Source organism: Trifolium pratense, linkage group LG6 (genome assembly GCF_020283565.1).
Source record: "Trifolium pratense cultivar HEN17-A07 linkage group LG6, ARS_RC_1.1, whole genome shotgun sequence".
In the NCBI taxonomy this organism is placed as follows: domain Eukaryota; kingdom Viridiplantae; phylum Streptophyta; class Magnoliopsida; order Fabales; family Fabaceae; genus Trifolium; species Trifolium pratense.
The window spans coordinates 21504705-21520699 of NC_060064.1; the positions used below are offsets into that span (position 1 = coordinate 21504705).

The window sequence follows — 15995 nt, forward strand, 5'->3', positions numbered from 1 at the left end:
GTTATTCTCATCTTTCAGTAAATTTTATTCTTCTATAAATTTGCATGTTGCAGCATATCAGAAGACACAACAAGTCAAATTAAGTTTATATCCTATTAAAGGATATAAACTTAATAACTAGTGATGCAACATGCAAATTTATAGAAGAATAAAATTTACTGAAAGATGAGAATAACTGATGTGTATGAGTATTAACTAGCTAATTAATTAGAATATTTGAATATCATTTACCATCATTGCCATATCAAATGTAATTATTAGGCAAAATCATGTATTGTACGTTGACATCATAGCTGAATAAAAACGTATTGCACTGCATATCTTTATGAATGTGTTTGAGTTAAGACAAGAAACTCATGATAAAGATATGCAGCGCAATACATTTCTATTCAGCCATGATGATGTCAACTTACAATACATGATTTTGACTAATAATTACATTTGATATGGCAATGATGATAAATAATATTAAAATATTATAATTAATTAGCTAGTTAATACTCCTACACATCAGTTATTCTCATCTTTCAGTAAATTTTATTCTTCTATAAATTTGCATGTTGCAGCATATCGGAAGACGCAACAAGTCAAATTAAGTTTATATCCTGTTAAAGGATATAAACTTAATAACTAGTGATGCAATGTGCAAATTTATAGAAGAATAAAATTTACTGAAAGATGAGAGTAACTGATATGTATGAGTATTAACTAGCTAATTAATTAGAATATTTGAATATCATTTACCATCATTGCCATATCAAATGTAATTATTAGGCAAAATCATGTATTGTACGTTGACATCATAGCTGAATAGAAACGTATTGCACTGCATATCTTTATGAATGTGTTTGAGTTAAGACAAGAAACTCATGATAAAGATATGCAGTGCAATACATTTCTATTCAGCCATGATGATGTCAACTTACAATACATGATTTTGCCTAATAATTACATTTGATATGGCAACGATGATAAATAATATTCAAATATTCTAATTAATTAGCTAGTTAATACTCCTACACATCAGTTATTCTCATCTTTCAGTAAATTTTATTCTTCTATAAATTTGCATGTTGCAGCATATCAGAAGACACAACAAGTCAAATTAAGTTTATATCCTATTAAAGGATATAAACTTAATAACTAGTGATGCAACATGCAAATTTATAGAAGAATAAAATTTACTGAAAGATGAGAATAACTGATGTGTATGAGTATTAACTAGCTAATTAATTAGAATATTTGAATATCATTTACCATCATTGCCATATCAAATGTAATTATTAGGCAAAATCATGTATTGTACGTTGACATCATAGCTTTGAGTTAAGACAAGAAACTCATGATAGAGATTTAGGGAGGGGGTTCCCCTTGAGAACGTGTATTGTTTATAAAGCAGAAATAGTGTGCTCACTAGAAACTTTTTTATTGTTTATAAAGGAATTGGAAGAAAATATGTATTGTTCAATGATTGAATTGAAAATCAATTAAAACCCCTATCTCAACTTCTTGCTGAAGTCAGAGAGCTCTAGAACGCGAATTCTGGAGATAGCCGCAGCTTCCTCTTTCTCTTGTGCAGTGTTGTAACCCCAATTCCCTGATACAGTCATCATTATCAAGTAAGCACAACATCATAAAAAGAAAAGTGATAACACATAATATGGGAACAGAATAAAAAATGAGGGAGGATGCAGAAATTACTAACAAAAATGAGAAACTACCTAGATACAAATTCCATTTGTCTAACTCAGGCTCTTTGATCACATTTTTTAACGTAGCTAGCCGATCCTCAACAAAGCTGTTTAAAATCAACTGGAATTAATTTTTTGAAGATGTCTTTGCAGATTCACATAAATAGTCATAAATAACCAAAATGACATTGATTACTGTTAATAGCTCAGTATCTTACTGCAGTGTCAGTCCTTGGTGCTCTGGTCTCTTTTGAAGCTGCTTTAGAATTTCTACCTTAGGACTGTAGGTCAAATTAAAACTAATTTCTTATCAAAAGAAAGCAATAAAACTGAAAAGCCACAATAAAAGTGAAATATAAATATTTCAATGCATAATTACGGTGAAATTTATCAAATACTAACCCAGTTCCCAGACCGTATATCCTTTCAGGTGGTATGGTTACTCCAGCGAGCTCTCGAAGTAAAGCATCAGCAAAGCGGCTCTGAAATAATGAACCAATTACTTCGTCCCTTCTTTTTTTTTTTCTTTCTTAATACTGAAAGCAAAACTCTATTGTGAGAGGATTATTGTCCCCTTGCTATGGTAAAGAGCAAAGTTTACCTGTTTTGTGGTGACAATGTACACCCTTGAGCTTGCAAATTTTAATGCATCAGAAACACCAGGATATATTCTATAGGAAAAGCATCATCAATTAATAATGGGAAATCTCACTCATGAAATGTTCAAAGAACTTGAAATATTACTGTATAATAAAATGATTTATAAGATGCAGATATTCAGAAAACAGGAGTAGGGGTGAGCAAAATATCCAGTTGGAAGCCACAGACAACAACCAAACCCAAAACCTGGTTTTTGTTAATCCGGTTATGGGGGGGAAAAAACTGTTTCTGTTATCAAATCCATCCATTTAATTGGTTATTATTTGGATATTAATAAGTCCAAACCATGAACACCTCTAAATAGATGTAAGCAAGATCTGAATATGCTTAATGTAACAAACTAATGACAATATCTAGTCCGAAGCATAAATTGATTCCTTCTACAAACTCTATCTGCAAAGGTTGCTTCTTTGAACAGAAAGGAAAATAATTGTTTTACCAAAAATCCAGAAGACTCGCACACATGTTCTACTTCCCCAAACCAAAGGATCTCCCACTCTCAGGCTAGGCAAATGATTGAATTCAGATAATATCTTGCACTGGAAATTTTCATAAACTGAATATTCATGGATTCATGTTTAAAGATATCTCCACATAATGCGTTTGGTTTCTCGCAATGCACCTGGTATAAGATATAACAAATACTCCCTCCGTTTCAAAATGACTGACACTTTACCAAAACAATATTGTTTTAAAATGAAAGTCATTTTTAAAATGAAAGTCATTTTCAGTTTCAATGCAATATTAATTCTTTTTTCCAATTATACCCTCTAATTATTACTACATACACTACTCTCAAAGCATTACTTTCACTCTGCATTTATGATAGCGAAAAACTAACCAATTGTTAATAAGGATAATTTGGTAAGATGACTATTCTCTTTCTTTTATTTATTACATTTCTTAATATGTGTGTAAACCTTATATGACGTTCATTTTGAAACGGAGGCGAGGTAGTATAAAAAACTAATCCCCAGTCAAGAGATCTTATATGAAGCACTGAGACATAGACGGCAGGTCAACACCAGTAATAATTTGAAAAAAGTAAAGTAATTGAATGTAATCACATGCGTCGATAACACTGACATGTGCTAGACATAGGATAGGACACACTTTCTAAATAAAAAGTATCGGTGTTACATAGCAATGAGTGAATGGATTACCTGTTTGCACCAATCCAAGCAGCAAAATCCTGCTCCAACCATTCATCTCTGACCTTTCCAAACAGATCTATCAAAGCATCCCTATTCTCGCCCCATTCCTCAATAATAATAGGCTTCAACTTGGACCAATTCTCCAATATACCCTCAACTGCAAGCCCCTCTGCAACCTTGCACAATAACAATGACGCCAGTCAACAGATTTCAGAACTAGAAGCAGATTCAAGAAAGTAAGCATCATCGTAAATTATAAACCTAGTATAGGATCTGTGGTAATTAATGAAAAAATCAGAACCATAGGCATTTTACCCACCGAAGACTTCCTGGTAGAAGGTGTTCTCGTCTCTAGCAACAATCTCACAAGTAAAAGGTTTTCATATCCAGTTTCCACTACTGGTCGCACCTGACATGAACAACTATATAAATATATCTTTAAAATATCGAAATTGAATCCAGCCATTTGGCAATAGTTTTTGAAAATGTAAACAAAAGTTTCATGAATTTCAACAGTTTGAATATCTGCAATGGAAATCTATGATTTAAGCACCCAATAAAAATAAGCATGTAAAAATATTAAAATACTGTCCTTCTCAAATTCAGGCATCAAAATCTACAAGACATCTCCGTCGTCCCAATTTGCCTTATTTTATACTCCCTCCGGTCACTATTATAAGCAAATTTGTCTTTTTTGGTACATTGAAAAAGTGATGTATCTGGTCTATAATATGGACTAGATAAATCATTTTTTAATGTCTCAAAAAGGTCAAATTTGCTTATAATAGTGAGTGAAGTGACAACGGATGAGTTTTAAGCAGTCGAGATCCAGGTTTGGTCTCGAGAATCTAATATAATTACTAACTTTTGACTATTAAAAAATGTGTTAGTTAAGGTATATAAACTAATCATAGAGTCAAACTAAATGGTAAGCTAGCTTCTCATAATTTTTCCACTAATTATTAGTATTCTCTTTCTAATGAAATTACAAAAAGAAAACCATAGGTAAACCAAAGCATAGCATAGCATAGCACAGTAGTATAAAATCCATAACAGGTGAAACTAAGTAAATGATGAACAAACTATTTACTATATGCATCTGGTCAATTATCCAATCTTCTGTGGTTGAATCCACCCCATCAAACAAACTAGGCCATCTCACTTTAGCAGCCTGCAAATTTATCAAACTAAATCATGAGCTGAATTCAGTACATTCCATGAATTGCAAGAATAAAATAAATAAGAAAGGATTGAAAATTTAGAACATTAATTATAAAAAATACAAAACCAAAAAATTGATTTAATTTTTTATGGTCAAAATTGTTGTTTTAGTATAAATCTTATCTAGAGAGAGATATAAGAATTAACCTTGAGAGCAGAGAGAGAGCTTTCTCCGCAGCTATCACAGATGACTCCATCGAAGTCCAAAGCGTAAAGCTCACCCATTTCACTTTCCTCCGTTTACAGCCAAACTGCAAATTGTGAATTTCAGTGGCATCCAAACAGTCCCTTATTTCCTTTTCTCTGGGAAAATCAGCCACGTGTCTGTGTGTAGATATTTTTAATCATAAATTAATAATCATAAAAAAAATAAAAACGATAAAAAAAAAAGTTTTAAAAAAATACTACTATTCAAAAAAATCAAGGGGTTTATTGGATTGGGAAATCATTCCATTCTACTAGTCTCACACCCGTGCGATGCACGGGTGTTATGCGGTATTTTATATTATAATGTTGAAAAATCATTCGTATAAATTGAAACAATAAGTATTATGAAAATTATAATAATAACATCAATAAAAACAAAATAATAATAATAATAATAATAATAAAGTGATGTTCCTTAAAAAAAAATATAATAAAGTGATGCAAATATAAGATAGATATTAAAGATGTGTTTATACATTTCGAAAAGATTACGATGGATCCTATTACATCTACCAAAATAAGTTGGTAATCCATAAATTGTCATGTCACTATGAAAACGGTTTATGGTCATACTCATACACTGTGGTTAGATTAGTGGTTGCACAACTATCTAGGAATTATATATATATCGATGCTTATACATTTAAAAAACTTATTTATACATCAGATTTGAAGTTACTTTGGTATCTTTTCATTAACATTGATTAGCATTATTTTTAACTCATTCTTCAAAATAACTATGGAAATGACAACATATAATTGACCATGGAAAACAATCGATGTTGAAACATAAGTTTTTATTTATATTATAAATCTCATTGGAGGATTCTGAGTTGGATAAACTACTTTATTATCTCTTACAAAAAAACTACTGTATTATCGAATTTGACATTTATATTAATTTGAAACTTATTGGAGCAAAAATAAACCAACTTAACTCATACTCAAATATCGAATATGATAAAAATCATACAGGACATAACAACCATTAGTAAACTTTATTTTATCTATTTTTTTACAAACATTAGAAAGTAGTCCTGACAATCGACCAACTCCTTATATTTACAAAGATTGGACAAAAGATTATTAGCAAAAACATTAACCTTTTTGAAAAAAAAAATAATAAAATACAAAAAATAATAAAATGAACAAAAAAATGTAAATGAATAATAACCCAAAATAATAATAATAATAATAATAATAATAATAATAATTACAATTAGTACCCCACATTAAATGAATGTAAGTGGATGATATGGCTAAATGAAAAGTTTTCATTGGTTTGTGGATTAGGGTTTAGATAGACAATTCCACAACTATCTAGGATTTATATATATATAGATTGAGTGTATATTAAAAAGTCATAAGTTTATAAATGTAGAATATGAAAAGTATAGAGATGAAATAATAAAATAATAATAATAATAAATAATAATAATAATAATAATAATAATATAAGTAGAAATGATGTGGCATTGTAGAGTGGTTTATTTGGATTTAAATGGATGATGTGGTTAAATGAAACAATTTGATTGGTCTAAATGGATTAGGGTTAGGAGAACTATTTAGGAATTATATATATAGATTTATCAATCCAAACAACCATTCTATTCTATGAATTTGACCCAACTTTTTTTTAGTGCTTATGCAAACGGTTTATGCAATTTTTATATATTATTATAAGTTTTTTAAGGTAATTTATGATAAAATAACTTATAAAAAAGCTCTAAAAAAAGCTGGGTCAAACGGACATACTTCCTCTCATCCTATTTATCAATCTAAACAAAGCCCATAGAGGAAAATACTTGTATAGCACAAATACAAATAAGTGGTGTTAGACACACTCACATGAAGTAAAAAAAAATCAAGATAAAGTAATGTGGGTTTTGGCTAACATGCACAAGTGCACCATATGTGCATGGTGCACAAATGAACGATTTTATTATAACGAAAAAGAATTTTACAAAATATACCGTTGGATTAAAAATTTATATTATATAGATCATGCATAAAAAAAATTAAAAAAATTAAAAATCATTTGATATGTTATTGAGACACATAAAAATTAACGGTATTTAATAAAAATTAATAAACCGTTAATTTTATAGGGTCTCAATAACATATCAAATGATTTTCAATTTTTTTAAAAATAGTTATGGATGATCTGCATGATATAAACTTTCAAGCCAACGGTGAATTTTGTAAAATTCGTATTCGTTATAATGAAATCGCTCACTTGTGCATATGGTTCACTTGTGCACGTTAGAACTTGTCATTAAAGTAATATAAACTGATGTGACAAATTTAATTTTTTTTTTTTAATTTGTGTCAGTGTGCCTAAAATTTATGTCTAATTAATTGTGCTTAGGTAAGACTTTCACGCGGATAGAATATTCACATTAATTTTTTTAATGAAAAAAAAAAAAAAAAACTCCTATGCATAGTCATTACTCATTGATGCCTATCTATCTTTTATCAAGTTTGAAAGTAGTGGCGTAATTGGTTGATGACACATTCAGTGGGCGTGACAGTGAGTTACTAGATCCCAAGTCTATTACACCACGCTAACTTACTTACCCCAATAACCGGTAACCCTCCACTTTTATCACCTGCTATACCCGGTCACTCATTCATCATCCATATCATATCATAAAACACGACGACACAGTCAGTTTTCATTTTCAACCTCATCGACATAACATTGCTTCTAAATTCCACTCTCTCTTCGCTCGCAGATCGTGTCGCCTTCACCTTTGGTTAGTTTGTTACTTTCATTCTTTTCTTTCATTTTAACAATTATTATTACTATATCTGTTCAATTTTCAGCGAAATATTCATGGATGATTCTCGAACCTGCTCTGTTTTGTTCTGTTCGATCATCATGTAAAACTTCCGAGTGTTTTTTTTTTTTTTTTTTTTTTTTGTGTTATTGGATCTTTGTTTGAGTGAAACAATTATTTGATTTCAATTGGATGATTCTGTTTTCTGTTGTCTGTTTTATGTGTGTGTGTGTGTAAATTAGTTGTGTTTGTGTTGTTATTTTAGTTCAGTGGATTGATGAAGTTTACGATTAGGTTTTGGAGTGATTGGACAACATTGATGTGGAATTTATGATTCCAGAGGAATTTTGTTTATTGATGAGTATGACTGAAAGAAAGAGTACATCATTTCACTTTTTTTTTAAAAAAAAAATTGAATATGAGGGGAATTAAAATTTAGAGGTGAATTTAACGAGATGGATTTAAGTATGTAACTGTTTGCAGGAAATTTTTGTGGATTTTAGTTTTCGTGGTAAGAGTTTAACTGTGTAATCTCATGGACGAAGTTCAAATTCTCTCCGATAGTCATGAGTTGCATCTTCTTTTGTTATTGAATTTTTTTTTTCTTCTATTCTTTTTAACCAAAATAATTACACATGAGTGAAAGGCAAGGCAAACGGGCAACAAGATACGCAACTAATCCATGAAATTGAGCAATGCTACCTACCTTCATCATCTCAATGTCTATTTAGTATTTACACAAAAGGATAAGGATTAACAAGATCATTTCTCGGTATTCATTATTATCAATCCTTTTCTGCACATGCAATACAGTGACCCTGCACATGGTTTGTGAGCTGTGATATTTTGAGTTTTTTTCTTGCTTCCCAAGAGTAGCACTTTTCTTGTAGATGTTTCCATTGTTATGAAATCATAGTACTCCTTTTTGGGTCAACCAAACTCCCCTACACTCTATACCCGACACTCTATACCCTACATAATTTTATGTTTGTTATGTAGCCATATTTTGTATTTATTAATGTTTGAGTTTACTTTAAGTAAAATTGGGATTCTGATATCAATTTTCTGATGAAGGCAAAAGATGGCAGGAACTGAAGATGAAGGGGAAAAGGCTTCTCGCGGTAATGATTGGGAGGTTGTATCTCTCACGGCTTCAACTTATGCAGCTGCTCCTGGTCCTGATGAAGTTGAGTTGAAAGATGATGACAAGGAAGATGCATATGCATCGGATGAAGCTGAGACTTCAAATGCTTTGTTTATGTCTGGTCACTTTGCCTTTCCACCAAGTAAGCATGAAAACTTGCCATTGGAACCTGACTATGGTGAGATTCATAATGAATCTGGAGACAAAGATATTGCCCCTGAAGAGACTCGTGAAGAAGTGACCATGCCTAGTGGAAAGGATGATGAAAACTTGACATTAGCTGGATTGGATGTCTCAAAGGAGTTTGAGGATATGCAATATTATGATGAGAAAATCAACAGATTATCTGTTCATGGCAAACAGTTTGAGGAAGGTACAACTTTACCAGATTTTGGTTTGACCGAAAAAGAGGACAGTTTGTATCGCCCTGCAAAATACACTTCATTCCCCAGTGAACCAGCTATTGGTGCTGTAAAAGCATATGATGAAAGCATGGTTGAGTCTGAAACAACCGAATTGGCAGAGCAAGAAACAATTGCATCTCCTGATTTATCACTGTCAAAGAACTCTTCCAAAGATGACGAACAAAACCCTTCAGATCTTCCTTGCGGAGCTTGGTGGAAGAGAAGCGCTGCCTCCATATATGCTCATGCAAAGGAGACAAATACATTTTGGTCTGTTTTTATTGCAGCAACAGTGATGGGTCTGGTGATGCTTGGTCAACGCTGGCAACAGGAAAAAGCTTTACAACTTAAGTGGCATATCAATATTACTGATGAGGTATATTTATTATCATTCTTATAAGAAATTCTTATTTCTTCTTTGGTAAAATGAAGTTAAAAGGTAAAATGAAGCATAAAACACTGTTTATATGTGTTGCACATAAAGATACTTTGATATTGTCAATTATTTAAATTCTTTTGTTGGTTATTCCAATTGTGCATGCTCCTTTTTAACTGGCACATCATGATTTAACAATAATTACTCTTGATACTTTATTGCCTGTGTGTAATAATATTTACATCAGAATGAACTTTGACTTACACTTGCTTTAAAAATGAAGAATGTTATGAGTAATTTTTGAGAAATATAATATTTATTTTCTTTATTTGAAACATGAGCAGTAATATGATTTTGAAGAACTAAACTTTTGAATTTCCTCATCCTGTACAGAAACATAAATCTCTCAACAAATAGATTTTGTGTAACTCGATGCTTAGACTGACATGTTTGAGTCCTTTTTAATGTTAAAAAATAATAACATTCCAATAGTAACCGTTTCCGCAGGCAAGGGGCAGGGTGCTTTCTCCCATGATTCGACTCAAAGATGTGATTATTGGTGGCCACCGCCGTGGCTCCTTGATCAGAGAAAGCTCCTCCGCTGAAATCTAAAGTAAAGGTGGCTCGGTGAAGGTAGCTCCTACCATTGTGGTAGAAGGCTAAGAGCTAAGATGATGACGAAAAGTTGTATCTCAGAGAGGTTGAGAGTGGGAAATGCTACGTTTGTGAAGTGCAGGTTTGATACTAGGATTGCTTGACCTTTACCATAGTATGAATGTGGTTGTTCAAACATTTTATATTGTGAATTTTCTTGATCTTTTCCTTGATTTGCATTGTATATAGCTCTCAATGATATTCAACTTGTTATGCATTCTTGTTATGTGGAATTGACAGTTTAGACACCAAATATCATATGTAAATGAAATTAATGAAGTGATTGTTTTGATAGCGAGTGTTTAGTTTTCGTCTTACTCTAGCTGTTGATACAGAAATAGCTGAATTTCATTGCATAGTGCCACTATTTGTGGTTACTGAACCCTGAGTTTCTAAAATACACTGCCTTCTGAATTGTTATATTAGCACATATATGGTTGTGTATGGCTAGAAACCTTTCAATAAAGCATTATGTGTGAAAACAAATACGTGCAGTGACTTTAAAAAAAAAAGATATATTCTTACATACAAGTTGAGGAGTACTTATTTGGAATTCAGATTAATGTGTGCAATGCAACCGAGTATAGTTGTAGATAATGTCTTTCTAATGTCTTTCAAAACGCTTAGATTCACCTACATACATATGCCAACAATCATTGTATTGGGTAAATGGCAGAGCTGGTTGACATTTATATATAAGTTTTTTTTTTCTTTTTTCTTCTTTCACCACCAAAATAATCTAGTTCAAAGGTCAGTTCTGACATCAAGTGGTTTCGGTCCCCTACCAATCACAGTTGCGATGGATCAAACCGCGGTATTCTTCCTAGCTTTTATGTTTGTTACCAAATATAAATATGAAACATTAAAAACATTCCTCCTCTTTTAGCCTTAAAAATTTGTTTATAGTTCCTCTTTTTGAGATCCATTTTTTAGCCTAAACCTTTATTCTACTCAGCAATGGAGGAATCAATTTTCCTTCTTATAATTTATTTTTTTCAAGTAAAAATTAGTAATTTTTACTTATGATTGAACCCTGAAGTACCAAACTCTCTTTTTTTAGGAATTAGAAGATTAATACCAAAATAAATAAATTAGTAATTTAATAGCAAGGCTTTCTTCACATTAATTATTAGGTGAATATTTTACACGTTCCTTTTCATACAAAAATATATTTTAATCCAAATATTTGTATATTTTGAATATAATCTTTGAAAAATATTTGCCTGATTCTTTATAAAATAAACTTCTTGTTGTATAATTGGATATAATCTTTGAATATTTATTAACTTAATCTCTTCACAATATTCTCTTTAAATATGTCAAGACAATTGACTCAGTACAACAAATTCATCTCTTATATTATGAATCAAATTTCATATCAATATCTCATTTACATCAGCATCCAACTTTTACATTATGAGTAAGATATTCATGTTTCCTTTAAGGTCAATGAGGCGTACCAACATTTCAAAAATTCATGGAACAAATAATATAAATGATTCACTGATCATCGAGACATCTAATGTTCTATCTCATGCGACAATTCTCAATAGGAATGTAGTAAGAATCATAAAAGCACAATAGATTCATCCATTATTATATTTTAAAGGAATAAAATTTTACCTACCAAAATACCATTTAAGACAGCATCCAAATTTAAAATTATGAGTGTAGTGTTCATTCACAACGTTTTCTTTAGGGTCACCAAAACATCCAAATACTTGAAAAACTTATGGAACAAATAATTACCATAATTCAATTTGGGTCATCGAGGCATCCTGTATTCCATCTCACAATGGCAATTCTCCGTCTATATTTGCATTCAGGATCATTAAATCACAACAAATCCATCGCTTCTATTATGAATGAATAAAATTCAATTCATATAATATAAACATTGAAGGCATCAGACAACTTTTAAATTATAAGTAAATTGACAATGTTTCCTTTAGTGTGCCAGCTTAGTCACTGTTGAAGAGAGAAGCTGAAGCTGTCCAACTAGGCTAATCTGCATCAGAAGGAAAAGGCAAGGATGTGTAAACCTCAAAATTTTGAAACTGACACAAGAAATCTTAATAAGTGCTACCTAACAATAGCATTTAGATGCAGTTTTCTGCATAGATAAGCCAGACCCAGACCCAGACCCAGACCCAGTTTTCTGCATTAGCTCTCCTCCACTTGGAAAGAAAACTTAATCTTCACAGCATTTTCAGTTGATTATAAAAAATCTTCCATTCAGACCATGTATAAGGTGCACTATAAATACTTGAACAACATATTCTATCCAACTAGGATTCATCCACATGAATACTTCACTAACTTGATTGACCAAACGTAATGGAATTTAACTAGAACATATAACCTAATGAAATCAATGTATTACCATCTTTGGTGTTCAAAAGGTTGTGGGTCTTAAAAGTTAAATGTGATTAAATTCAAAACATTTGAAAAAGAAAAATGGTTTCGTCCTCCCTGACTTTGCTCAGATGCCTTGGAGAGTATCACCAGAAAAGATATCATAGAAAGAAATGGTACTGAATGTTATATCTTGTTCATTATACAAATGTGTTTAAATACACAGTAAGAGTACAGGGCTTGATCCAAGAATCAAGCTAAACATAATTACAATAATTCACAATAAGCTAAACATAGAAACATAATAAATGCAGTCTGCCTATGTCTAGGGATTACGCTATAATACAAACTGATATGGTCAATGGTAATTAAGTCATGTTTTAACTCCCCCTCTCAAACTGATGGTGACATGGTCACTCCAAGTTTGTCTCTCATAATGTTGAACCTTGTCTGAGTGAGAGGCTTAGTCAGACAATCTGCAATTTGATCAGCTGTGGGAACATAGGCTATAGTGACTTTATTTTGTAGTACTTGATCACGTATATAATGCACATCTATCTCAATATGCTTGGACCGAGCATGCATGACAGGATTGGAGGCCAGTGCCTTGGCACTTAGGTTGTCACACCATAGGACAGGCTTTCTAAGAATTGGAAGCTTTAATTCTTCTAGTAGTGATCTTATCCAAGCTACTTCAGCAGCTAGATCAGCTAGTGATCTATATTCTGACTCTGTGCTTGATCTAGACACCGCTTTTTGTTTTCTTGAAGACCAAGAGACCAGAGTATCTCCAAGAAAGACACATTGTCCACCCGTTGATTTTCTGTCATCTGTACTAGTAGCCCAGTCTGCATCTGAGAATCCTGCTATGTTAAGATCAGTGGAAGGCTTGATGTGCAGGCTTTGATTTCTGGTGCCTTGGAGGTATCTCAGTATCCTTTTAATCCCTTGCCAATGGTCAATTGTAGGAGTGCTCATGTATTGGCTAAGCTTATTGACTGCAAAGGCTATGTCTGGTCTTGTATTTGTGAGGTATTGTAATGCCCCTATGGCTTGTCTATACAAGGTGGGATTGGACATTAGTTCGCCCTCAGCGATGAATTGTCTACCAGTTACCATTGGTGTCGGGCATGCTGATGCATTTTCCATGTTGAACTTCTTGAGCACATCTCTTATATACTTAGTTTGCCTCAAATACATTCCACTGTCATCTCTATGAACTTCAACACCTAGGAAGTAGTGTAGTGGTCCTAAGTCCTTTAGTGAGTAAGCAGTGTTGAGTTGATTGGTGAATTCCTCTAGAAACTTTATGTTGCTTCCAGTCACTATTATGTCATCAACATAAATAAGAAGGAATGTAGTGTGATCTGTACCTTTGAGGAAAAACAATGATGTGTCATTTTTGGCATTTTGGAAACCCCAATTTACTAGAGTGCTTCTTAGACTGTCATACCATGCCCTTGGCGCCTGCTTCAGGCCATATATAGCCTTGGATAACTTGCAAATATGATTAGGCTTGGTAGTGTCTATATATCCTTCAGGTTGGTGCATAAACACTGTTTCCTTGAGTTTTCCATTCAAGAAAGCATTGTTTATGTCCAATTGTCTCACTTCCCAATTAAAATGAACAGCAATAGTTAAAATAATTCTCACCGTGCTGGATTTTACAACAGGGCTGAATGTTTCATGAAAGTCAAGTCCAGCTGTTTGTTGAAACCCTTTTGCCACTAGTCTTGCTTTCCTCCTCTCAATTGAGCCATCTGACTTGTACTTAGTTTTGAAGATCCACTTTGAGTCTATGATGTTTTCTTGAGCCTGAAATGGTACTAGTGTCCATGTGTAATTTGACATTAGAGCTTTGTACTCCTTGTCCATAGCTTCCTTCCACATTGGCTTGTCAAGTGCTTCTTTGACACTTTCTGGTTCTTTCTCTTCTGAGTCAGTCTCTGTCATTCCAACGTAGGGTAGTTTTGGCTTGTGAATTCCATTTTTACTTCTGGTTCTTATCCCATGAGTGTTAGTGTTGTCCTGATGGGCTTTTTGTTGACTTGTTCCAGTTATTGTGGGACTATTTCTATCTTCTGAATCAACAAAGTTGTCTACTTCGATGTCTTGAGTGCTACCGTTGTTGGTATTGACAAAAGATTCACTGTTGTCAGCATGTTCTTCTTCATTGTTGTCACTTGACTCGGTTGAGTGTGTGTTCTGATCATTGGTTGTGTTCTGATCATTGACTATGTTGTTATCTGACCCAATTGCATCTTGTGTAGTGGAACCTGTAGAACAAATAGGTAACAAAATGGAACTATTTTCTGTTAGTGTTTTTAAAGGGTTTTTGGTATCAAGGAAGCCATCGTGGAAGGGAAAGTGATTTTCATTGAAGACCACATGTCGTGATATAAATATTCTGCCATGAGAATTGATGCACTTATAACCTTTGTGAGAGTTGCTGTATCCCATGAATACACACCTAGTTGTGTGAAACTGTAGCTTGTGTTGGTTGTATGGTTTAAGGCAAGGGTAGCAAGCACAACCAAAAGGTTTTAAAGCATTATAGTCTGGTTCCCTTTTGAACATTAAGGAGTATGGACTCTCATTTGGATTTACTGAGGATGACAGTCTATTGATTAGGTAGACAGCTGTGGAAAATGCTTCCCACCAGTATCGCAAAGGCATCTTAGCCTGGGCCAGTAGTGTTAGTCCTAACTCAACCACATGTCTATGTTTCCTCTCAGCTCTCCCATTTTGTTGAGAGGTATAGGGACAAGACATTCTAAATTGTATACCTGCTTCTATAGAAACTTTTTGCACAGCCTTATATTCTCCACCACCATCACATTGAATGATTTTTATTTTCTTATTGAACTGATTTTCAGCTAAGTTTTTGAATTGAATAAAAGCATGAATTGTATCAGATTTTTGCTTTAAAGGAAAAATCCATGTAAATCTACTAAAATCATCAATAAAATGAACATAGTATTTGAATCCAGACGGTGACAAAATTGGGGCTGGGCCCCATACATCAGAGTGGATTAATCCTAGAGGTTCTTGAACATGAGAGGAAGAAGACTTAAAAGGTAACAAATGTAGTTTGCCAAACTGACATGCTTCACAAAAAGAAAATTGATCACTAGGTGAAATCTTCACATTGCAATCCTTTAACACTTTCTCTAAAACTTTATTGTTGGGATGCCCTAGCTTTCTATGCCAGCTTTCTTTGACAGACATGTAGACACATGGGTCTTTATTTGATTGGGGGCTGACATCTGAGAGTTGGTAAAGTCCATCTTTAAGTCTCCCCTTTAGAAGAGTCTGCCCTGTCAGCTTGTCCTTCACAGAGCAACAATTT

The 15995-nt window shown here is 32.8% G+C and overlaps 2 protein-coding genes across 3 annotated transcripts; one reads left to right on the top strand and one right to left on the bottom strand.

The window, feature by feature from the left end:
• Positions 1-1410: 1410 nt before the first annotated feature.
• On the bottom strand, positions 1411-5018 carry LOC123892567. The gene is made up of 9 exons (XM_045942377.1): positions 4874-5018; positions 4596-4676; positions 3825-3914; positions 3515-3681; positions 2293-2362; positions 2094-2173; positions 1910-1972; positions 1722-1798; positions 1411-1597 (listed from the first exon to the last, which is right to left on the bottom strand). Exons 1-9 carry the CDS (start codon positions 4949-4951, stop codon positions 1497-1499), a joined length of 807 nt encoding a protein of 268 aa, XP_045798333.1. The 5' UTR covers positions 4952-5018; the 3' UTR covers positions 1411-1496.
• Positions 5019-7422: 2404 nt separating this feature from the next.
• LOC123890650 (ATG8-interacting protein 1-like) lies at positions 7423-10585 on the top strand. Of its 2 annotated transcripts, none has more exons than XM_045940294.1 (3): positions 7423-7689; positions 8788-9637; positions 10145-10585. In XM_045940294.1, exons 2-3 carry the CDS (start codon positions 8795-8797, stop codon positions 10247-10249), a joined length of 948 nt encoding a protein of 315 aa, XP_045796250.1. In that variant the 5' UTR covers positions 7423-7689; positions 8788-8794; the 3' UTR covers positions 10250-10585. The 2 variants fall into 2 exon arrangements, with proteins under 2 accessions (XP_045796250.1, XP_045796251.1); XM_045940295.1 differs by having other exon boundaries at positions 7534-7689; positions 10130-10585.
• The last annotated feature ends 5410 nt before the right edge of the window (positions 10586-15995 follow it).

Excerpts from the sequence above, each read along its gene's own strand:
- LOC123892567 (XM_045942377.1), bottom strand. The coding sequence starts at position 4,951 with ATGGGTGAGCTTTACGCTTTGGACTTCGATGGAGTCATCTGTGATAGC. Across the intron at positions 1,973-2,093 it reads ATATACGGTCTGGGAACTGG|TCCTAAGGTAGAAATTCTAA; the intron begins GTTAGTATTTGA and ends TTTGACCTACAG. Across the intron at positions 1,799-1,909 it reads CACCAAGGACTGACACTGCA|CTTTGTTGAGGATCGGCTAG; the intron begins GTAAGATACTGA and ends GATTTTAAACAG.
- LOC123890650 (XM_045940294.1), top strand. The coding sequence starts at position 8,795 with ATGGCAGGAACTGAAGATGAAGGGGAAAAGGCTTCTCGCGGTAATGAT. Across the intron at positions 9,638-10,144 it reads ATATCAATATTACTGATGAG|GCAAGGGGCAGGGTGCTTTC; the intron begins GTATATTTATTA and ends CCGTTTCCGCAG.